The sequence below is a fragment of the Engystomops pustulosus genome, chromosome 6, assembly GCF_040894005.1.
Source record: "Engystomops pustulosus chromosome 6, aEngPut4.maternal, whole genome shotgun sequence".
Lineage (NCBI taxonomy): Eukaryota > Metazoa > Chordata > Amphibia > Anura > Leptodactylidae > Engystomops > Engystomops pustulosus.
In genome coordinates this window covers 83,862,795-83,888,573 of record NC_092416.1, presented here as the reverse complement: position 1 = coordinate 83,888,573, position 25,779 = coordinate 83,862,795, and the positions used below count along the sequence as shown (strand labels likewise).

The 25,779-nt window shown below is 40.5% G+C and overlaps 1 protein-coding gene across 2 annotated transcripts in view; it reads right to left on the bottom strand.

The window, feature by feature from the left end:
* The window catches only part of TTYH1 (tweety family member 1), a 93,883-nt gene that overhangs the window by 63,922 nt on the left and 4,182 nt on the right, over positions 1–25,779 (bottom strand). For both annotated transcript variants that reach the window (XM_072156842.1, XM_072156844.1), the window contains exon 2: positions 1,984–2,156. In XM_072156842.1, the coding sequence (XP_072012943.1) occupies positions 1,984–2,156 (173 nt within the window). The remainder of the gene's footprint in view (positions 1–1,983; positions 2,157–25,779) is intronic.

Sequence of the window (25,779 nt, the reverse complement as noted above, 5' to 3'; positions counted from 1 at the left end):
TACTGGAGGGCTAGCAAAGCTATAGATTGGACCAGTGGTTAGCTTTGCTGAGAAGAATCTTAGAAGAGCCTAAGAACCCTTTCAGATTAAAAACGGCTATATAATGATACAAATGAAGGACTTGTATGTAGTGTCCTATTCCTGACACTTGGTGCATGTTCTTTGGTGGAATGCAGCCTAACTATGGGTTTTCAATGCAATTAAAGGGATCTTGAGTGTGAATGAAGCCTTAAGCACCTGGATTACCTTGAGTTGGGAAGCTAATAGGGTGATCAGGCCCACTAGATCTTTAAGGCAAGAATTCTAGTTAAAAGATTTAGTAATGGCCCAACTCCAGGATATTAGAGAATGACAGTAAGAGGAGTGTATTTTCTTATAGTACTACACAAAAACCTTAATAACTATTGCCTGGTGTGAACTACTGTGATGAAAAGCCTTTCAATAGGGGTGCCCTGGTAATTGTAAAGCGGCTCAAAGTGCTACAAGATGTTTTATGCTGGATATACTGCTTACCACAGCTTTCAAGTCTGCTGTTGTAAACTATAACATGGTTTAATGCTCTCTGAAACCATTGGTGGGACTGTCCATGTTTTGAAGACCAAAGAAGAGATCAAACTACTCAAATCAACACTGCGGTCTCTTCACTTTCTTCCAAGTTCACTGCAGTACATTGTTCTTGTACAGCAAAAAGAGGTGCTCACTTCAAGGAGCTGTTAAATGGGGAAGGGGGGGGGGGGGTGGCTAAAAAAATCTATTTTTTCAGCTTTTTGCCCTACATGAGAGACATGAAACTGCTAAGCTCTGTGTCCTCACTTGAAGACCTGTAACTGGTTGCCAAATAGACAAGAGACTGTAATTCCAGTGCCACCAAGCTCAGAGCCTATAAGAGGCTCCGCAACCACCAAGCATTATATCAACTGTATTTGAAAGCATAGTAGTGCCTACTTTTGGAGTAAAGTTTATATTCTCATTACATTTAAGAGACATATTAGGGGGCATTCATTATTTACTTTCAGAACGAAAACTGGTGTTTTTTTCATATTTTTTAAGTGCTGGCGCCACAATATTGGTGCTTTTCCAACACATGGGCACACATTTTGGTTGCTCCTTAGGTATTCAACACTTTTCCTATTCATTAAATTTCCTGACATTGTTTTTGGCGCACACTTAGAGCTGCAAAAAGCTGGTTCTATTTCACCTTCATAAATGGGGAGACAGTTCTGACCCTTTTCAGTCATGCGCCAATTCATTAACCCCTTGCCCCACAATCTAACAATCTAATTTTCACTTTCTCAGTGAAAATTTTGCCCGCTTTGTGCACCAAAAACACGGACCATGTGCCAAAATTGATAAATACCCCACATTAAGATCGGACCCTCTTACAAGTAGTAAGCAATGTAATAGTAATACCACAGTCATGTTCATTGAAGCTGGTAACACATCTCTCTTTCCCTCTATTGTACAGCTTACATTTCATCTAAAAAAAGAAATGTAGTTTTAAGGAATCTAATAGGAAATATATGTCAGGGATCTGAATATGGATTCCATTAGACATAACATGCATGCTGTAATTTGATAAATCAGAGACATGGCACCTACATTTTGCCTTTGGGCCAAAAATATGTGCAACAAAACCCTATATTTCAGACCCTAATAATCACTGATAATCCAGCACGGGTCAAAATAGTTTTTATGGCTACCTTGGGAGGCAGTCCATGGCATGGTCCCAGTCTGGGACTTCATTATTCCTGTTTTCAGGTTTTACAGCATTGCAGTAGATAAAAGGTGCATGGAAAATTGGATTACAATAGCGAAATCAGAAGAAACTAAGGGGAAATAAATATAATTAACTCATATACCTGCTGTAGCTGTCCAACAATTATATAATCTAGAACCAGTTATCATTGGATTATAATGTATCCTCCTTAATTACAATTAACAAAATGTATTAACTTTATATAACAGTTAGTTTTGGACACTCACCAGCATATGATGACAGCCGCGACACAGCTCCAGGTGACGCAGCAGACACGATTGCTCTTAGAGTCATCTTCTTCCTGAGGACTGCAGCAGCAAAATCTGATTAAATACACACAGATTAAGACAAGGCTGATGGCCAGGCAGAGTCCTGCAATGCCAGCTAAGAAAAGAAGAGCCTAGAGGAAAGATGAGAGAACAATATTAAGGATCCAGAACCACTGATGCAGAATATAATATGCGCCATGCATGCTTTTATACTCATATATACCTTTGTAGGACAATAATGAATAGCTTCCAGAAGCTAAGGGGTGTCCCATACAATAGGTTAGGTCATCTGTTGAATACAGTCTTGCAATAAATCCAGGCTATAAAATAGCAACAAAATCTGTGTAGCCGAACCTTTGATTTATGGCACAACATAACGTAAACAAGTCCTCCCTATACCCTGCAGCAGAAGACATCAATACCTGACCTTTTCAGGGCCTTCTGGTCTAGAGAGTCATAAAAAGGTTTATGGGGCCAAGGAAAAATCACGGTCCTGGGCTATCCTTACTGAAAAGAACCTGTGTAGATATAATTTGTAATCCAGAAAACTCTGGCACTTTCAAACCTTTTGCATAGCAATGAACATGATGAAAGATCACTAAAATCGACAATTGAACAAAAGCAGTGGATAGAGGTTCCAAGTTGTTCCAAGGTTTTGAAGCAAAGTGGTTCAATCAAAGGACCTTGAATACCCTCTAGAATACCATGAAATTCACCTTTAATGGTCGAGATGTCAAGGCTACAGAAAATATGAATTTTATGCTATGATTCACAAGGTTTTGGATATACATGGCAGCTACCGAGGTTTAATTAAAACATCTGTACAGCCTGAAAGTTTTGAGTTATTGACTCCAATTAGATGAATAACTTGACAGCTGCAAGGTTATAGCGTCTGTTGTCTCACACATTTCCTGCCAAAGATATCATGTAGTTAGTCTGCTAAGTCTTTTACATAAATATTAAAGGAGTTGGTCACTTCATAAAACATTTTGGAAAACCATAAAAAAACAAGATCCAAAAGTAATTGGTAAACGAGATGTTATTGGTCATAAGATTTAACTCCTGTTCCCAGGTGCATACTCTTCTGTACAGGTACTGGATGGCACTATAATGTGTCCTATGGTGGTCATACTCTTCAACAGAGATAATGGACTACACTTTAATGTGTCCTATGGTGGTTGTACTCTTCTGCACAGATACTGGACACTAATAGAATGAGGCCTATGGTGGTCATACTCTTTTGCAGAGGTAGTAGACAACAATAGAATGTGTCCTATGGTGGTCAGACTCTTTAACAGAGATACTTGCCTACATTATAATGTGTCCTGTTGTGGTCATACTCTTCTTTACAGGTACTAGACAGCAGTAGTATATGTCCTTTGGTGATCATACCCTTCAGCCCAGGTATTGGACAACACTAGAATGTGTAGAATGTATCCTATGGCTGCCAGGACAGTAGGTCTCCACAGTTATCCACTGTAGTCAATCAGACTAAAATTCCAATAATTCACAAGTAACTTGTGCAACCAAATGAGGATTACAGTGACATGTATTTATGGTAAACTACTAGGGTGGGGAACTAAGGGCTCTCCTAATGGAGACTCTGCCGATTAAGGCACCTTAAGACTTACAGCCTTTAAAGCTCCACTGGGGAATTCTGGAAAATATGCAGCTCCCTATGGTGGTCATAGGGACCACCATAATGACTTTCAAGAAGCCTAATACACGATGTGGGATAAAAGCCAAATCAGTATATCTATTCCTAAAGGAACAGATTCCCAACTGTAGACAGCACTGTTTTGGTGTGTTTGCATCTCTTTAGTACAATGTAGGGAACTGTTTTAGCTTAGTGAGAGACTTTTGAATAGGGACAGGAAGTAAGAGATCTCCTAAAGAAGACTATGACAATTAAGGCCACCTTGCAGGCATGTGGAGACTTACAACCGTTGATGCTCCACTGAGAAATATGCAGATTCATTTTGTAGCATGGGATAAGGAAAACAATGCCTCTAAACTAGCTTGTAAGGCAGCCTCCTTAGTCCCCCTACTCAGGAAGAATAGGGGAGAAGATACCTTTTGTAAAAGATAAACCCATATAGACCCAAAAATGCTTAACCACTCTCATTTAAATGTCCATTTTCAGATGGACCACATTATTTCACATGGTAACAGTAAACATTATAAAAATAAATAAGAAGTCATTGGGTCGTCTGTTCAGGCAGCATTTGATGGCACGGTCGATACTATAACTGTGAATAATAGGGTAGAGGATAGATGGATATAAGATCATCCTACCATATGTTCCACTGGTTTTATAAAATTAATGTGCATAATCTTTCAGCAAATTTTGAAGAAAGTGATTTTGAAAGAAAATAAGCGACCATTTTAGAAGAAAGACAGAAGGCAAATTGAATGACTGAAGTTTTGCCCATATTGCGGAGAAAACATGTTCAAACAGAAGTTTGACAATCAACCATATTTTTAGATATGAAAAGTAGTAAACTAGTGGTCACCTAAGGGTAAAATGGTTGCTAGGCAACTTCATCTAATTAAGATCCATTTACGGTAATTTTATATACTATTGGCAACTACATCTAACTACAGAGGAACAAAAAGTTCAGAACTCAGTGCTGGAGACTATGTACCCCTGTCTCCATGTCAGTGTAATTTATTAGATCGTATTGATGCCTTCTGATTTCACAGGAATGGCTATGAGTATAAGTAATGCTGATTTTTAGTGATTCAGACTTAACACATTATTAAATGGGCTGCTTGGAGCACTGAGTAACTTCAGACAGTGAGGTCACCCTCTGAATCACCCAAAATACTCCTCATATCTCTGATTGTAAATAGAGAACGTATCTGACAACTACAGCATATATAATTGCATCCAGAAAGCTGTCTGCTGCAAAACTGGGTCAGCATTGTAGTGTGGAAGCCATAAGATAATCACTGCACCCAAAGGCTCTCTGTATAGCCAAGAGATGTTTCGGCTAATTATACTACATGCTCCACTTTTGAAAAGACACATCCTCAGTTGGAAATGCACTAATATCTGCTTAAAGGGGTTGTATAACAAAGATGATTTGCCCTATTGAAGCATATAGATGGCATAGAGAGGGGAGATTGTTGAGTACTGGGTGACTACTATGGACCAATGACATCAACAACTTGGAAATACAGGCAGTCCCCGGGTTACGTACAAGATAGGGTCCGGAGGTTTGTTCTTAAGTTGAATTTGTATGTAAGTTGAAACTGTATATTTTATATTTTGTAGATCCAGACAAAAAAAAAAATTTGACCCCAGAGACATTTGGAGTTTAAACTTTTTTTGCTGTAATGGGACCAAGGATTTTCAATAAAGCTTCATTACAGACACCTTACAGCTGATTAATGCAATCTGGGACTATAGTAAATCATTCAGAAAGCTTCACCAGAGGTCAGAGGGGTCTGCCTGTAACTTTGGGTTGTCTGTAAGTCGGGTGTCCTTAAGTAGGGGACCGCCTGTATATAATTTGCACCATGTTTATAAATATATGAATGCCAGTTCACATATAAACCCATTTCTTCTATATTAATGAATCAATAGTTGTGTACGTGCATTGCATTTGCATTTAGATCTGTACTACTGGATTATCCCATAGCGCCAATCCCTTAGCAAATAAGATTTACAATCAACAGGGCAGTGGGACTCCAACTTTTCAAACACTACTCTACATTGAGATATAATTTCAATGTGGGACAACTTTTTATTGAGTCTTCAACCACTACAAAACTTTAAAAACCTGCATTAGGATTAATATTACTAGTAGTTATCATTTGTGAGGCTGTAAGACATTCACTTGTGAATATCCTGAGTCCTTGGAGAATTAGACCTTGGAGAACAGATCCTTAGCAACATTACAACATCATCGTGATCATGATCTCAAAGCACCGAGGTACAACACAACTAAAACTTTACTAAACAATTGGACATTTAGTGAAATAGGCCTGTACTCAACCAGCGCTGTTTTTAGGTTGGAGAGTTGACTATGTAGAATCTATCACTGGTGCCATATACATTAAACTGTTTATGGTTTGAATGACTTAGGATTAGAGATGAGCGAGCATTAAAATGCTCGGGTACTCGTTATTCGAGCCGAACATTTCCTGATGCTCGAGTGCTCGTTTCGAGTAACGAGCCCCATTGAAATCAATGGGAGACCCGAGCATTTTTTAGTAAAATTAAAAACTGAACGAGCACAGTGAAAGAACAAAGTGCGAATCTGCGATCTGTTCCGGAGACACGCGTGCAGAACGATGTTCTCTGCAATAGTATTTGAAGAACAATATGTGTGAAGAACAACTTGCAGATGTTTGGAAACATCTGCAAGTTGTTCTTCACACATATTGTTCTTCAAATACTATTGCGGAGAACACCGTTCTGCACGCGTGTCTCCGGGACATCTGCGATCTGCTCCGGAGACACGGTGTTCTCCGCAATAGTATTCGAAGAACAATATGTGTAGAGAACAACTTGCAGATGTTGTCAAACATCTGCAAGTTGTTCTTCACACATATTGTTCTTCAAATACTATTGCACCGTGCAAGCGTGTCTCCGGAACATCTGCGATCTGCTCCGGAGACACGCGTGCAGAACGGTGTTCTCCGCAATAGTATTTGAAGAACAATATGTGTGAAGAACAACTTGCAGATGTTTGACAACATCTGCAAGTTGTTCTCTACACATATTGTTCTTCGAATACTATTGCGGAGAACACCGTTCTGCACGCGTGTCTCCGGAGCAGATCGCAGATGTTCGCGAACATCTGCAATCTATTCTGCACAGTGTTCTTTCACTGTGTTCTTCAATTAAATGATTAAATTAAATGATTAAATTGTATTTTTTTACTGTTCTTTACTTTTTTTTTTTAAAATTAAATGCTCGTTATCGAGCAGGGCAAATACTCGCCCGAGCAACGAGCCGGTCCGAGTATGCTAATACTCGACCGAGCATTAAGCTCGGACGAGTATACTCGCTCATCACTACTTAGGATTATCACCTATCCAGTGAGAGGATATGTGCTTGTATGAGGGATAATGCTTTATTTCAATTGCCATTTGTATACAATTAATAGTCTTCGTTATAGTACTCTAGTAGTTGTAGCAGTAGAAGTAACATTAATAATATCAGGAAAATAGGGATTCAGCAAATTACAAATAAATTGAGGTATTTTAAGTGACAGATGATGATTGTGATTAATGAAAGCAGCAGCACTAGATCATGTTGTATAAACAAGATTTCCATATTGATGTATTAAAATGCAGATAAATCCAAAATATGGTAATCCATCTGTTTCTGAGACTGTCTGCTTCTACTTAGATTAAGTATGCAAAAACAGAAAGGTTTAGTAGAGAAACGCCAGTCGTCAATATGTGCAGCTATGACAGTCGGCTGTTTATTTGGTGACTGGTAGATGGAACATGAGGTATGTAACAAATGGCAAATAGTAAACCTGGAAAAAAATCTGTAACAAAACTGCTAAATTACTTAAAATGTAGTTAATCTGTTATTTTTGGCCAAGTATATTTCCTAATATAAATGTAATAATACTATAATATAACATATTACTTCCCTCCTTAATTTGTGATAAAGAAACTGCTGGGTAAAGAATAGGAATATTGTCTGAATGCTTTTGTAATAGTAACATTATATTCAATGTTAGACTGGACCATCGGGTTCTAACCCAACACTGGACAGCAGAATCAATCTAATTTCTATGCTAGCAGGGTGTACATCTTAGGGGATCATGAACTGTGGGCCCACAGAACCCCTGTCTTACACTAATTATATTATTGCTATTTATACAGAGCTTTACAAAATGTTAAGAAGCTTGAGATGTATGAAAACTGGTGCAGTGGTAATTTGATGCCTTTCACTGTGGCACCCAATCCTTCCTATTGACAAAAGTTAAGCTTAAATATGATATCTGTAATCTGATTGGTTGTTAAAGGGGTATTCCCATGAAGACAAGTTTTTTAAAAATGTACTCAGGATAACAAAATCACACATTCTCTAATTCAATTAAAATAATACAGCATTTCACAGATGTAATTCCAATCTGTCTCGATCAGTGCTGGTGTACACAATTTTGGTTGCACCTGAACCCAGCCCCTGATCTTTTGAGTTTAAGGTCAGCAAACATATTGTTCTTCTGTCTGACGCTGCACTGATCTGTTCTCTGCTCTGTCTGCATCTAGCCCCCACCCTTGCATTCCAGGATGAGCTCACACACACTTACTTCCTGCTAGCAAACAACACATCTTGAGGAGAGTAAAGATAAGATCTCTATCCAGGGCAGAAAGGTATATAGCAGTGCTGTGTATGCTATGGCTGTGATAGTAGAGCTAAGATTGTCATGTGTAATATGCATCTCATGGATATCAGTATCTTTCATCTCTGATCTGTCTCATCTCTCTTTCTATGTGTCAGATACTAGTACAGTGTCCAGAAACTAAGTGTATATAAACCTGTAAACTGATAATCTAACCACACTGTCAGCACAAAGAACTAGAGCAGTGATGGCTAACCTATGGCACTGGTGCCAGAGGTGGCACTCAGAGCCCTTTCTGTGGGCACTCAGGCCATCACCAGAGATGACTCCAGGTATCTTCCTGTAGTCCCAGACAGCCCAGGACTTGCTATGCACAGAGCTATTTTAAAGTGACAGCTCTAACTGGGACTATTTTCTGCTTTATTGGTGTCTTCAGGGTGCTGGTATCAATGAAAACTGTGACAGAGAAGGGAGTATAAATAACAAATTAAATTTCTGTGTTGGCACTTTGCGATAAATAAGCGGGTCTTTGTTGTAGTTTGGGCACTCGGCCTCTAAAAGGTTTGCCATCACTGAACTAGAGGAATCATGAATTGTCTGCTTAGAGAGTCCTGCCCACACTCTGGAATTTTGCACTGACCATCACTGAGTGGTAGGAACTAAAACACCAATAAAACTGAGTAAAATTGTAAAGTAAGGGATAAGATGATCTGTATTGTGTAAACATCACTCATGGGAAAAACCTCTTTAAGGCAACTTTTCCTAGACGCTTTTCCACTAAATTTTATTAAACAGAGGTAGGGTAGTATAGTGATTTGAATTCTAGCCCTTCTTAGTGAGCTAGCTCATTAGGCTCAGTTCACTAAGAAGAGTGGCTCTTCCTTCTGGCTCCTGAACGACTCCCTATTAAATATATAATAAGGAGCCGCTGGCCAGTCAGTCACCCCACAGCACTCTACTTTAACCCGATTGTATTGGGTTAAAGGGGGCATGGTGAGCCGATTAGGGAAGCAGCTTCCGTCGTTCACAGACAGGAGCAGGCTCCTAGAGCCAGCTCGTTCGCGAACTACACATCAATACAGCACTAAGTCCTGACCACCAGAGAGTGTGTCACAGAACAGTCTTAACTGACTGTTTTCAGACATAACTTAAATCCTCACAGTGGGTTCTTTACATATTTCTCCTTTTTTAATACGAATTCCAATAAAGTAGACCTGAAGGTTTGGAAAAGATATAAGGATATAAAATGAAATATTTATGTGTATTTTTTGTTCCTTTGGTAGAAGATTTTCATTTTTATAAAAAATCTACCATTTGATTTCATGCATTATAAACCGAACAAACCATGAGAATGCTGTTATTACAATGATGCAGGCACATTTCTTGTTTAATCCCTGATAGTTATAATAGTTTTTTCAACAAAACTACTCAGCTCAGGGATTAAACAAGATATGTCTGCATTAGTGTAGCTACAGCATTCTCAAGGTATGTTTGCTTCATAATGCATGAAATTAAATGGTAGATTTTCTTTAAAAACTCTCTTTTTAACAAACTTTGCATCAATAAGTAGTCCAGTGTGTGAACATGAGGAATTAAACTGTTTTGGGACACATTTACTAAGGGCCATGCATCAGTTATATAACGAACTTTGTATGTTCTTTTCAGTGCAAACTGCTTTCACATGTATTCAAGAAGAGCCAGCGCCACATTTGTGCCGCACAAGTCTTTTCTGTGTCGTGGCTGCACTATTCTTCATGTGACACAAAAAGGGCACTTAAAAGGGCATTCCAGTGCTCAGTCGGACTGTGCGCCACATTTATCATGCAGGCGTAATTTTCAGTTTTTTCTGAGGATGCCAGGCTGCCATTATTGAAGACTGCAGGCTGGGAATTTGTGAAGCAGAGCAGAGATCTTCCTTAATAAAGTGGGTGTGGTGTCAGCAGCTGATTGGAGTAGTCCAGGCTGCTACTGCAATGTTAATTGAGGAATTTATATACATAGAACTTCAGTGATACCTGATAAAATATATTACAGTGCTCAGGGGTAGATTAAGACTGTCATGGGCCCTGGGCTAAATGAATATTATAGCCCCTCCAAGTACGGAATTCAATTCCTACATACGGTACTTGAATCAAGCTTCTTGAAGATTGGAGGATGCGTCCCTTCTGCCTGCTTTTAATCAGCTATTTCAGGACCTTTGGAGGACCTTGAAAGGTCCTGAAATAGCTCTTTCATTTCATGGGGCAAGGCTCTTCTCAGTATAATAGTAATAATTAGTAATAATTGACTTTATTTATAAAGCTCACACAGATTACGCTGCACTGCACAGAGCTCAGTCCTAACATTTGATGGGTGCTTTGGGTGGCAAGGGCCCTGAGCTACCTTCCAAATTGCCTATATTGTAATCCATTACTGACAGTGCTTCTTGTATTAAATGTGAAAGATATTTTTAATGCTGTATTTACATACAATGATCAGAATTTCAAACAACCCTGAAAGATAGAATAAGCACAATACCAAATCCTTTGAAGCCAGTACCGCATATCTATGACTATGCATATTAAGTAATAAAAGTTACTGGACAGAACTTCCAAAAAAAGAAAAATTTGCAGCTTTTGCTATGTTATATTAGATGTATTTTTCTAAAAATGTTACAATGTCACTCAGCATTATGTATGTATTATAGCTTTGTTCACTTACATGTCCTCATGTCTAGGTCATTATGTTTTAGAAGCTCTAATTAGGCCATGTTAATGAATGGTAACAGTTCAAATATAGTTTGATGGCGACAGATTGTGCTGCCATTTTGCCTTTAACGGTTTCTCACAAACATGAATTCCCACAAGAACCAAGCTGTCCACATTATTCCTCATTTAAATCCACTTTCAGACCTAGTTTTGAAATGATAAGGCTCCCATGTACTTGCTGAATGAATTGTACACATTCATTGCCATGTCTGTAATAACCCTATTACCATGATGAAGGCCAAGGGTTACAGAGAACAAAGTTGTGATCAAGCTCTTGATGTGACAGATGATCAATAGATGAAAAAAGATAAAGAATAGAGATATTAGTCTTAACTCAACATTAATGAGGGTGTCCAGATGTCATTTTATGAATGGACTGCTTTATTGGAACATTGGGGAAGAAAATAATATGTAGGTCCAGAAAGCACTTCAAAGTTCATGAGAACATGGGAAATTTAGGAGGTAAACTTAGGTCATCTGTAGACCATGATTTGTTTGAAATCCACTATATTCAGACTTCCATAAACATGAATTTATGGCCAATATACATTAGAAAATATAGTCCACTGCAATCCAGTAGTTTTTGCAGTATTCTCTGTATAGAAAGATATTGATAATTGATAAATCTATTTAGAGAACAACTGCACTGCTCTGTCAGCAAACCTGTGAAGAACTAATGACATCCTGAGAACTTGACCTGTTGGGGTTCTTTATAGTAGGAGTTCAATGGTTAATTGGTTTGATAGGTAACAGTAAATATAATCCACCACGGACTGATATTAAATGTTCATTCATTTCATCTAGAAAATACATCTTTACGCTCAGTTCACATTTCAGTGAAAAACTTCCATTAGAAGAACATTCCTGCAGAAGAACATAACAGATGCTAAATACTAATGACAAGTAGAAAACCTTTTTATATAACCAGTTGTTCCCCAAGACTTACATGTACACAAAACCCCCACTTCGTGAACTAAGTTTACCACAGTTATTAGTCAAATAGTAGTAGTAGCTTGTCTATATTTTGTCTTAATTCTCTCTCTCTATATAAATATATTTAAATATATAAATCGGACTGTTTGCTATACCGTATATATTTACTCTACTGAGTATGTCCTTGCTAAATGAATGACAGATAACAGGTAAATAATGGCAGCAGCGATCCTTTCAGCTGTGGGTAATGCCAGGAGAGCTGGATCCTGCAGAACAGCTAGACAGACAATTGGCATGTGAAGAGGAAAAGAGCCTTTCAGACAGCAGGAATCTGACATGGGGTGAGGGGGAAGAATAGAAGGAAAAGTGAGAGACAGGCTCCAAGTGTGGGAAACTGGGGGAAGGGAGTTAAAAACACACTCAAAACAAACATCACCAGGGGCAGAGAATAAGAATCAGTCTGGGGATGAGGCAGGAGGGGCAGTCTGGGCCTGGCAGTGGGAAGAGATGCTCATAATATGAGAGATGCATGAAGAAATCATGGGCAGATGTGCAGACTGCAGTTCCCAGGGATGAGCTTCATTGTATTATTTGTAGCTTTAAATGGCTGGAGTTCATTGCTTTTGGGACATGGATAAACATGGACTATAGGAAAATATCTGATTCACTACATAACACACATGTGAGAGGTATATGAAGGTATATAGACTTCTAGTGAATCAGGAATCTATTGTCCATTCCATGCCACAAAAACAATTACAGCAGTTCATAGTTTGCTGAGGAATAACAAGGGAAAATTGGAGAATTGGTGCATAAGAAATCAATGGGTCCACTACAGAATTCTGTTGTAGTTTGCACTAAAAAACTGCACCACATTTATAAAGGGTTTTAGACCCTCCTACGACTAGCTAGACAAAAGGGGCATGGCCTAAGAAAAGGGTTGTGGCCTCGCACCAAAAATAAGCCAAATAATAGGAGGTGCACAGTCTCATACTAGGAAAGATTTATCATCCAGCATTAGACACTTTTATAAAGCTGGTGCAGAATAAGACTGTCTAGTCATATTCTGTCTGTATATTCATTGGGAAGCTAGAATTGACAGGTTTGACTTTTTTTCATTCAAGGTTAACAGAGAGGTCACAAGGGTGATGTGCTCTTTACTCATATTAATGTCATCCTGTGCTAGGCAGAACACAACTAAATGGGAAATACAGTGTATGTCTTATGCTCAATGGTATCACTGTGGGTATAAGGCAGAATATCATCTAGACAAGGTCCTATTACTGAAGCTGATGGATTATGGTGAACAACCCAAGGCTGGGTTTCCATGTAATGGGTTTATCATGTTTTTTTGCCAAGATCATTGCACAATTTTACAGCTTTTTTCTACAATAAGGAAAAAACACTTACCTAGATTTAAAGGTGTAATTTTCCTCTCCTATCTACATTGCCCGCTTATTGGTGGATTGGCAGGTTAAAGGGAATAGCACCGACATATAGTTGACATGTCGACCCAGATTCTGAAAATCACTGATTTTTTATAAGTTTCTACTTTCTACGAAGGGGCCAGCATCACTTCATTAGGTAAGGCGTCTAATATAGAAACACATCAAATTGTCATTATGGCTTTAGAATCAATATGATCATTCTAAAGTACAGGTGTCAGAAATGTTGGCAGTAATATAACTAATGTTGCTCATTGATGAATCTGTGTGGTTTAATACATAGGTAGTTTAGTAAGGAAAGGTTTCCACAACACAGCCAGGGTTAACTCAGCAGCAGGTTGTCACTCATCTGCTTCTACAGAAAATAGATTATAGAAAATCCTACAATTTGGTGGAGGCTTAACACGCTAAATCCATGGGCATGAGCTGCAGGGCTGTCTCAGCCAGAGACAAAGCTGCAATTGCTGGAAAAGCGGAAGGAGGAGGACAGGAAGGGGGCATAAGCAGATTTCTTATAAAATGTTTGAGGCAAGGAAAAAGAGTTAGGGGTTGTCAAGTTTGGTTTAGTCGATCACATGAGCAGCACTTTATTAAGCCAAATCTCATAGGCCATGGCACAGATTTATAAAAGCCCCTGCGCCAGTTTTCTGTCTGACTTTGCACATTCTTTTCAGTGCACACTGCTTGCACAGTATTTATGAAGTGTCCGTGACTCATTTGTGTCACGGCTGCATTATACCTGACGTGACAGAAAATTCTGCACTAAGTAGGTCGTCCCAGTGCACAGTCGGATCGTGCGACACATTTATCAAGCAGAGTCCGACATTATTGTGTTGTACGTCCTATGTTAAAGGTGCACCAAAAAAAAGCTGGTGGCAGCACAGTGCTGGGAGCGCCAGAATCACACAGCCAGAAATCCTGAATCTAGAGTCCTCTAGAGTCCTTTGCACTGTTTTTGTGGGCCCATGAGTGGAGTTGTTCTATGCAGCATGTCTATGATCACTTCTATAGTTACGGTAAATTAAAATGTACATTCTCTACCAGTGCACTACTAGGGTCACATAGTAGCTGATTAGACATTGTAATAGTAACTCACATGTGACTAATTCCACATTTCTTGATCACATCTGACTAGGTTTAAGCATACAGTCAGTGTGGTAGTTATTGGAATGCCTTAAGAAAATGCTGACATTGAACTAAGATATGACAAAACTTTTACATGTAATTGCAATTCAGGAGCTTGTTAGAGGTTACAGTGTTGGTCTGGCCTCAAAACAACAAGAGGCCTACTACAAAAAGATCCATTTGGACTACTATTAAACTACTATGGTCTATTTCCTAGGGGTTTATAGAGGGGTTACCAAAAATATTTTGTCTGGTGGGCCTAAGGAACCCTATAAAGACACCAATGGATTCACAAATTCTTAAAGTGAACCACAGGGCTATTTTTCACTGGTGACAGGTTCCCATAGACATTTTATTGTACAGACATGGTTTCATAATAACTATGTATTAATGGGTTCAAGAAAAAAGTGCTTTTAAATTGTACCTGGCTCCCTGCCAGCAACTTCCTTGACGTCCTGGGGGTGTTGCATTTCCTCTTTATTAGCATATGTAATTCCCTTGGTGACCAAGCAGAGCCAGTGCTTGCACGGTGTGCCTTCTACCTCTGTTGTGCTAAGTGAGCAGCAATGCAGCTTGCCACGTTTTGCTGCTCACTTTACATGCGTTGCTTCCCTATTTTTTGGTACTACTGCTTTGCAGCTAAGTGCAAGGAGGCAAAGTGTGCGCAGTGAGTAGCAGGGCAACAAGCCCATTCACATGACAGAGGTAGAAGGCTCACTGTGCAATCACAGGTTTTGTGTGTGTGATAAACTGACGCCGGGGAGGGTGTGTGTGGGTGATGAGGAGGGCACGGAGGGAATTACACATGCTAATGAGGAGGCGTCCGTTATATTTTGAAATGCAACATCCCTGGGTCTTGAAGGAAGATGCTGGTAGGGAGAAAAGTAAAGCTTAAGAGAAGCAGTTTTTTTCCTCAATACCTCAACACATAGTTATTATAAAACCATGTCTATTCCCTAAATAACAGTTTCTGTGGGAACCTATCAGCAGTAGCCCTCTGGAGATAGGTTCCCATTACAGCCAGTTAATAATATGGTATTAGAAGGGTAATGATGTTATGCATTTATTTATGCTCAAAATAATGATAACGCGTAAATCCACTGAGATTATAGTTGCTATGTCAAGCATTTGTGCACAATTAAGCCCATTTCTACACAGCTGTAACATTGGCACACCACTATTATACAGCAGGACAGATTTCCTGTAAATTTGGGTAACGGTCATGCAGTGTTATATAACTGCTGCTCCCACTGTTTCCACCTAATGGATACTCGAATTTACTAAACGCAGCTGCCAGTGGATGCCCAAGTCCCTGAGATATCATTGAAAAACATTCCCAGCCGCCATAGAATGAGATGAAACCTGACTGCAGCGAAGAAATTGGAAAACAGTTTGCTTTAAACTCTTCTTGTTAAGCCAACCTTGAAATTAAACTGTGTATTTTTTCTCACTCTCCTCCCGCCCACACCAAATCATTTCCTTCTCCCACTCCATCTTTTTAACACTTTCTATGTGATGTATATTACAGTTTGAAAAAAAAGATCCATCATCCATGCTGTGGACGTTGAAACCTTAATAAACTTATATTTTTTACACATTAGTCAGATATTGCCTCAAACTGCCCCATACATACTTTGTAAATGCCTATTTCCTGTGAGAATCCAATATGTCTAATTCTGGCATAGGGGCATGTCATCTTGCCACTCTACATGTTAAATAGATGGTTGATGCTTTCAAAATTGTCTGGTTCATTTGGTCTTAAAGGGGTTGGCCACTACCTCATGTTTTTTGTAATGTGTGTGTAAGTGTGAAGAGCAGGATATTAGGTAATTTACCAATATACATCTATTAATAGTTCTGCCCCACTTTAATGATATGTAAATTGAAGCCTCCTGTCTTTTACCTCATCAGCCAGACACTCCTGACCATAAAATGACCACGAATGGAGGGTCATGTGATCTCTATCTGGCAATTGTTCATGGACAGGCTTCACTTTACTTTGACAGTGCCAGTGTCTGCTGTATAATCGGCTGACTTAATTGACTGGTTTATTCTGAGAATATGTTTAGTTTGGACTTGGATGTAAATACTCAGCTCTATCCATAAACAGCAAACAGACTTTCTGATACATAACGCTTAGTGGTTATTTGGAATCTGGTAGAAACCCTTTTCATTTTAATGGATCCTTCTGTTAATTATTTGAAAAGACCCTGAGACAAGATAATCCTACAGTTTTTAGTTAGAGTTTTTATGTAGATTACTTTACTAAGTAGATTTTAATTTATCCAGACTAATGACCTTATTCTCCATTTTTCAGCTGACTCAGCATGAATGATACAGAACTGCTAATGACTTATTTCTCACAAACACATTTTGCGATCATGTAACTGCATCTTGAGATTGCAGCAAATTACACTCTACAGTTTTATTGGGGAATAAATAGAAGAGATTTCATGTATGATGACCCCTTTTGAGGTCTTACTTTCTTTAGCACAGATGAAATAATACCAACATATGATATCAGTCTACATAATAGCTTCCTACAGGGACTTAAGGGGTTTTCAGTTGTACTCGCACAGCATTGTGGCAGTTTTTAGTTCCCTAGCAATGTTAACTAGGCCAGAATAGTTTGGGGTCATGGCACTTGCTTTGGGCAATCAGTGCCCACTTATTGGCTGTAGTGAGTCTCCTTTGAACCCCACAATTCCAGCCAGGGGCGTAACTTGGAAAGGATGGGTCCCATAGCAGACTTCTGAATGTGGTCCCCTTCCTCTTATAAAAATACACACATTTGCACACACACACACACATATTTATATAATCACACACATTTATACACTCATATATATACACACATTTATATACACACACATACAGTTCTACACTCATACATACACAGTTATGCACTCTGACATACACCCATTTATACACTAAGTGCACACATTTCTGCACCCATATATACATTTATACAGTTATACATACATTATATACACATCTTATACAGACCTACAGTAAACAGACATCAAATATACACGCTTAGAGTATCCAGACATCATATTATTACACACACGGTGTATACACCCATACAGCATAAACACACATACATACACTATATAGACACATACACGTTATAAACATCACGCCATATACACACACACATAAAGGATATACACACCTTACACCATATACACACACATAAAGGATATATACACCATGCACCATATACAGCATATACACACATACATGAAGTGCCATATACAGACATAGAGCATATATATACACACACTATATACACTTCATATATCATATATACAAACACATATATACATCACATACACACATACAGCATATGCTTATCACAAACACATACATATACACATCACATTTACACATCCATACATTTATCCACTTCCCTCCCCCAACTTTTCTTATCTGAGTGTCTGGATCAGGTGTGTACTGTGGATGATGTGCATTGTTATATACATATTATGCTGAACAGTGTGCAGCATAATTTGTGTGTTTTGGTGCACATCCCTCATTGTTTAATGTAACAGGTTGATTGGTTGGGCTCCCTGAAACTGCGTGCCCCATAGCAGCTGCCATGCCTACTACACCTGTAGTTATGCCCCTGCTTCCTGCTTACAATGCTGAAATGAGTAGCAATTCATTTTTTATTTATTTTTTGCCTACAGTTGTCCCATCACTTTAAAACATATCAAGATGATTTGACACACTAATAATTATGGGACTAGTATATAGGACCCTTATATGGGTGCTGTAAGTGACCATGTTAAAAATCACACACCTACACCGTACAGTCATCGGGAGCATCCAAAGATGTGTCCGATGAGGCTCAACACACTCAACTCTTGATAAGCGTGACATTTTTTTTTTACTCAATTAGGGACACTGGTCCTTTAGTGACCCAAAAAACCTGAACAGTAGTAAACACTCAGTTTCAATGAAAGCCTTTAGATTAATTAGGTTTTTTAAAGAAACTGAAAAAAATCCCAGTCACACGGAGAACATACAATGCCTTTACTGTCTTAAGTCTTATGTTGCAATAATACTACTAATGATTAAACCACTGCTTTGCCAACTATAATCCCCATCCTCCTTCTGCTTATAAGTGTTACTTATTGATTGTGGCCAATATGGAATTTGAAAAACTGTTTATTTTAATTATGCTGTATGATTTGGATAATACCACATTTATCAAGAGTTTTATGTACAGTATTTAGACAGCTTTAACTCTAAAAAAAGGTGATATGACCTTGATAAATGTGGACATGGCCTAAATTGCGCCAAAAGTGTAATAAAAATTAAATTTAGAATTTTCTGGTAAAAACAAAGACGACTAATAGGAGATGCAAAACTAGAATACATTTGCAACAACCCTGCTGATACATAGGATAGGTAGTTGTTGGAAATAGCGCCCCCTCTCCATTTTAGCAGCTGCCAAGAAAGACTGATCAACTCTTTAGGATGTCTCCAAAGATGGGTAACTTTGTAATTGCAGCTGGAACAACTGCCTCGGAGGGAAACAGTTAACATAATAATTGTCTGTAACCAATGATATGCTATGTTGTTATTTTGAAGCAAGCTGTAAGCTGATTGGAGAGTGCTGTCACCTCAGAGTGAGTCAGGTCAGTCCTGCAGATTCAGTTTGAGTGAGCAGAGGAGAGTGCAGCATCTGTCTGTGCTGCACAAGCCAGTGTCACACTACCAGAAGCAGAGGTGTCTCGGGCCAGCTGCCTGATACCTTGGGCAAGTCAGGAGACTAAGCCCCAGAGCAGAGGTCCACTATCTGGATTCGGCTCCACGCACCAGCCCAGCCGGAACCTAGTACCAGGCTGCAAGCAACCCTTCCGAACCGGCTTTCTTCTACCAGCTTCCCTACCTACTGTTGATGTTGCCGTTGCCTGCTGTTCCAGTTCAAATAAAGAACCGTGAGTTGGTTTGCACAACATGCCTCCGTGTGATCCCTGGATCAGGCTGCTTCACCATCACGGGCTCCCCATCCTCCAATACCCAGGGACTCCTATATACACCTCAGGCGTTGCCCCAGGGAAAAACCTCTTCCATCAGCCTAGCACAAATCACCTGTTGGAGACCTGACAGGTTGTAGGCCCTTCCTCCAGTCCCAATACCAAGCACCGTGACCATAGTGTGCCCAAGGTCGCATAAGCCATCCACTACAGTATACTGGGCCCAGGTTGTCTACAACCACCGAACAAAGACTAGGCACCGATGGGGGATGTTGCACATCATCAATACACTTTCTGATACAGTTTACGACTGATCATCAGGATTCGCTAGTGAATGGTATAGAAAGTTACTAGATGATAATACTGTCGTATTGCTACTCCTGTCCGCAACCCTCGCTGACAGGTTACTGCTGTCAACGATGCTTGAAAGCAGCAACTGTGTTGCCAGCCCCGTCCTTATTACATCTCCTTCTTTCTTCTTGCAACCTCACTCTCTAGTGCCTTCTCTTTTCCCTCCTGTTCACATATCTCTGTCTCTTAAAGGGACAATTTGAACCAACTAATGTATCTTAGGAAAATAATGTGTCTCATGGAAATATCTAATTCCATGAGTTTGATACTTTGCTTGTTGACTGACTACACACCTGATACTTTTTTGTAATTCTCTGTGTACAATCCTGGCTTTATACTGTACACATCAACTCAATATAATGCCTGTTTCCTGACTTTGCTAGTTAGTTGTCTGTCCTGACCCTGAATTTTCTCTATACCTTGTCAGATCATTTGATGCTTTACACCAGTTTCTTCTGTTTAATTGGACCAGCTAATGTTCCCACCATCACTGGTTGCTCTATAGTTGACCCCAGGGCCACATCTGCCATGAGGCTGGGTGAAGTCCTCAGGATGCAGATTGCGGACCCTTTTTAGGAGCGACATTTTGCTGCCCGGCAGCACGGACCTGGCTCTGGCTGGCAAGTCCATGCTACCTAAAAAATAAGTTTAAAGACGAACCGCTCTACAGGACACAGGCCGGCGTGCGTGATGACGTCATCATGCACACCCGCCTCTGTCCCTTTACAGACATCGCGGCTGGAGGCAGGGGAGCAGCAGGGGAGCGCAGGGCACAAGGCTGTGTATACTGGGGGGAACAAGAGGCTGTGTATGCAAGGAGGGCAAGGGGCTATATATACAGGAGGATCAAGAGACTGTGTATGGGGGGGGGGGGGGGACACAAGGCTGTGTAAACAGGGAGGAACAAGAAGCTGTGTATACAGGGGGAGCGGGAGGTGCTGTATACAGGGGGGAACAAGAGGCTGTGTATCCAGGGGCTGGCAACAGGCTGTGAACACAGGGGGAAAGAAGAGGCTGTGTATACAGGGAGGAAGAAGCAGCTTTATATACGGGGGAACAAGAACCTGTGTATACAGGATGGGGGAAAAGGCTGTGTATACTGGGAGAACAAGAGGTTGTGTATAGAGGGGGATCAAGAGGCTGTGTACACAGGGGGGCAAGAGGCTGTGTATACAGGGGGGCAAGAGGCTGTGTATACAGGAGGGGACAAGGGGCTGTGCACACAGGGGGGAGAGGCTTTGCATACAAGGGGGGAGATACTGTGTATACAGGGGGAAGATGCTGTGTATACAGGTGGGGAGTGGCAGTTCATTTCTGGGGAAGGCTGTGTGCTGCCACGGGAGGCTAAATTAGGGCACCTAATAGATTGTGTGTGATTGTGGGCAATCAAAGAGTGATTGCAGACAACCAGTTCCAGATAATCATTCTTAATTTTACAAAAATATTCTAAATTGATTATTTACTGACCTTTGTAGTATTGTCCACTGATCAAGCAATAATTATGTGCCACAATACCATGACAGTCTTTGTAATTTGCTCATTCTCTTCAACTATTTGTTCTACATAATAACTGATAGCTGCTTGTCCATTGGGCTTAAACAGGTTGTAACCAGATCATCTTTCTCCAAAAAGCAGCATTCCAACTGTTTATAGTTTGTATCTATTATTGCAGCCTAGATCTATTCACTTCCTTGGAGCCAAGCTGCTGTACTGGTTACACCCCATGGATAGGTGAAGCACTGTTTCTGGGGGGAAACAGACACATATTTTTTTTCATCCAGGTTCAAAACAGGAGTAAAACCCTATATTGTACAGTATGTCACATGCACCTCTCCAACTACAGCAACCAGAATACGAAAGAAAAGAGCTGCAATACTTACCATAAAAATGTCCTTTATTATAATGCCAATGCATTATGCAAAAATATATATATATACACAAATGTATACCATATGAAATGGGAAAATCAAAGAAAATTTAAGAACCCAATGATCTTAAAAAAAAAACAGTGGAAATAGATGAAAATTCAATCCAAAAATGTAAAGCAATCAAAGGTAAGGTGACCATTGCTCAACATAGCATAGTGAAAATCGGAGGTACCATCCGGTGTTAAAGTGTCCACGTGCCAACAGTCCACTTACCTAAAATCATAATGATGGGCGATCAAAAAGGCTAATTAGGGGGGCCAATGGTACACCCCAAAGAAGCATCTGTGCGAAACGCGTGTCGCATTTTTGGATTGAATTTTCACCTATTTCCACAGGATTTTTTAGATCATTGGACATTATGAGGGGGTTTATGTACTCTGTGGGGGCCCGATTCCATCTAGGGCCACTTGTTTTTCTCCCCTGTCTTTGATTTTCCCATTTTATATGGTATACATTTCTGTATAGATATTTTTAGTGCATTGGCATTATTATAAAGGACATTTTTATGGATAGTTTTGCAGCTCTTTTGTACAAAACCTTCAATACTCTAGTACAATCTAGTACATAATACTTTATAATAAGATGGCAATTCATACAGTACGCAGCAAGTCAAATGAAGGGAATTATTATAACATATATATTATAATAAGTTTGATGACTCGAAGAACTCACACAATGGGAGATGGAGGAGATACCATTGATATAACTACAGTATGACTAAACCAAAAAACAATTCACTAAATGTAATCATTCCCATGAGGTAATACAAGAATCATCCAGCATCATCCATATTCCTGTGTTGAATCTAATTCAGTATTACCTCACACTACTAGTTTTAGAAGCTTTTGTGTTAACTTACACTACTATTCTTGAACCTATTTGCATCAATGTTACCTCACAACACCAGTCTAAGACCTATTTGCATGAGTGTTAACTTACACTACCTGTGTTGGAGCTACTTGCATCATTATTACCTGGATGATGCTGAAAATGAAAATTGTGTCGTTTAGATATTGCAGAATGATGCTGGAATTGCAAACTGTACTAAGATTGCACCTTTAAGATATTGATGGATGATACTGGAATGAGGGGTCTGATGGTGTCCCAGGTACCTCTGTCGGACCCCTTGTCATTCCCGAGATTAATGGAGCAGAATGGTCATGCATGGTCGTCTGCTTCATTAATCTTAGGGAGTGACGAGGGGTCTGACGGAGGTACCTGGGACCACATCGGACCACTTGTTTTCATCACTGATACCTCCATGATCTGCCAGTTAGGCCCTATCCCAGTGATTTTCAACCTGTGTGCCGCGGCACACTAGTGTGCTGCGACACATGGTTGAGTGTGCCGCGGGGAAAGTTCCCCGAACTATGGTGCCCCTGTGCAGCTGTGCCGCAGCGCCCAGAGTCGGACTGGCCCGCCGGGGTGCCGGTGTGGGCCCCGACGCCTGTTGGCTCCGCCCACTGATTAGACTGCGATATGCAGTGCCTCCTGCCAGGCATCTGCACAAGTCCATATGTGCCTGCTACCTAGATCGCTTGAAGTACAAGCGAGCAGGCACATTTATTGAGCTATAGGAGGGGGAGGTGAACTTCGTGGGGGGAGCGAGAGACAGATTCACTGAGCCGGAACCAGGTCTCTGCTCTCCCCGCAGCAGCGCTCGAGCAGTGAGGAGTAACCACTCACATGTACTCCTCACTGCACGAGCAGCACCTCAGCCCTGCTGTGTGACTGTGCTGCTGCCACATGAACTCCAGCCACATGTCTCCCTGAATACAGGGTATGGGCCCACTGAACGTCACTGTGGGCCCTCTTCCTGTTCCTGACAGCCAGCAGCGGCCACCAATGGAAAAGCAGCTGCTGAAGTGTCAGTCTGCTCTTCATAAAGTGGCCCGCCTGAAGTACGCAGCGGCGGGACCCCAGAGAAGACTGGAGGAGCTGCTGCTGCTCTGCTGCCCTTATAGGAAAAATAGGTAAATGTGCATTACATTCACACACATATCTACAGTCTGTACACCCTGATAAGTAAATCTACATTCATACAAAATTGCAGTTAGCTGAAGGACTACAACTCCAAGCAGTTGAATGAGCTGCTGGATGTTGTGGGTTTTCAAAGGACTGCATTTTGTATTGATGCAGATTTACTTTTACCAACAAACCTCCTGTCAGAGCAGCCACAGTGCAGATTTCAACACACACAAATATTTCAATAAAAAGTGATTGAACATTTTACAAACTGATAGCAAAGAAAATGTCCAGCTCCATACATCAAAGTATAAAAAAGGTGTGTTAGGGTTAACATGGTAAATATGGTAAAGTGGAGCCTGTAATAAAACTGAGCCTTTTTAAGGTTTCCATTTTTAACTCCATAACTCTTTTATATTTATGTGCATGAGGATTGTTTTCTGCATAACAAAAGTCGTACTTCCTAGTGGCGATATTTAATATTCCATACTGTGTCCGGAGAAGCAGAAAAAATTCCAAATGCAGTAAAATTGACGGTAAAACACATTTGCACCACTCTGCTGTGAGATTTCACTGTGCGCTCCAAATTACACCTCCCCTTAATTTTTTGTGTTGCTACGTTCACAAAGATATCAACTATATTAAGGTTCTATTGGGCTTTGAAAGATCTAAAAAAATGTAAAACCTTTGGTACAAAAGATTTTTTCTTTGTTTCGCCACCTTCTGACGCTAATAACTTTCTCATAATTCATTGTACGTAGCTGTTACTTTTTGCAGCACGTGATAGCGGTATCAATGTTACCATTTTGGGTGCAAACTACACTACACATGAATCTGGCACCCCCTGCACTGCCTAACAGAGGACACCACTTTTTGTGGTACACCAGAACGCCCCCTAATTTGTGTCACATGATGACTAGTGCAGCTGCACCGCAAAAGGGTCGCATGTGACACAAATGTAGCGCGGACGCTTCTTATATCCATGTACAAGCAGTGTACACTAGAAAGAATGTGCAAAGTCAGACAAAAAAACTTGCGCAAAGCCCTTAGTCATTGTGCCCCATTGTAAACATTGGGGGTCATTTACTAAGGGCCCGATTCGCGTTTTCCCGACGTGTTACCCGAATATTTCCGATTTGCGCCGATTGTACCTGAATTCCCCCGGGATTTTGGCGCACGCGATCAGATTGTGGCGCATCGGCGCTCACATGCCGATGACCAACAAGCCTGAGACAATGGTCCGCGGGACCACTGTTTGGAGCCACAGAACTACATGTGTAGTACATGGAAAGCCTAAATCTGTGTCTAAATCCCACTGCCACAAAAGGGGAAAGGGGGGAAAAAAAGCAGAATTCCACTTTTACAATGCTAAGGTTGACCATGAGCCCCCCAGCGCGGCCCATGTCACGTGACTGACGCGACCTGACGTCAGGTCGCGTAAGTCACGTGACCAGAGGCGTGCGGTGCAGGAGCTACAGAAGATGGGCGGATCGCCATTAGGAGTGAAGGTACACGGAAGTAGACATCAAGGGTAAGTATATAAGGTTATTATTTGTATAGGGAAGGAAGCTAGGGTCTTTTTTTTATTATTAGTAAAGGGAGGCTGGGGCTTTTTATTAGTTAAGGGAGGCCTCTAGGGCCTTTTAATTAGTAAAGGGGCGCCTTTAGGGCCTTTTAATTAGTAAAGGGAGGCCGCGAGGGGCTCTTAATTAGTAAAGGGAGGCCGATAGGGGCTCTTAATTAGTAAAGGGAGGCCGATAGGGGCTCTTAATTAGTAAAGGGAGGCCGCTAGGGGCTCTTAATTAGTAAAGGGAGGCCGCTAGGGGCTCTTAATTAGTAAAGGGAGGCCGCTAGGGGCTCTTAATTAGTAAAGGGAGGCCGCTAGGGGCTCTTAATTAGTAAAGGGAGGCCGCTAGGGGCTCTTAATTAGTAAAGGGAGGCCGCTAGGGTCTTTTAAT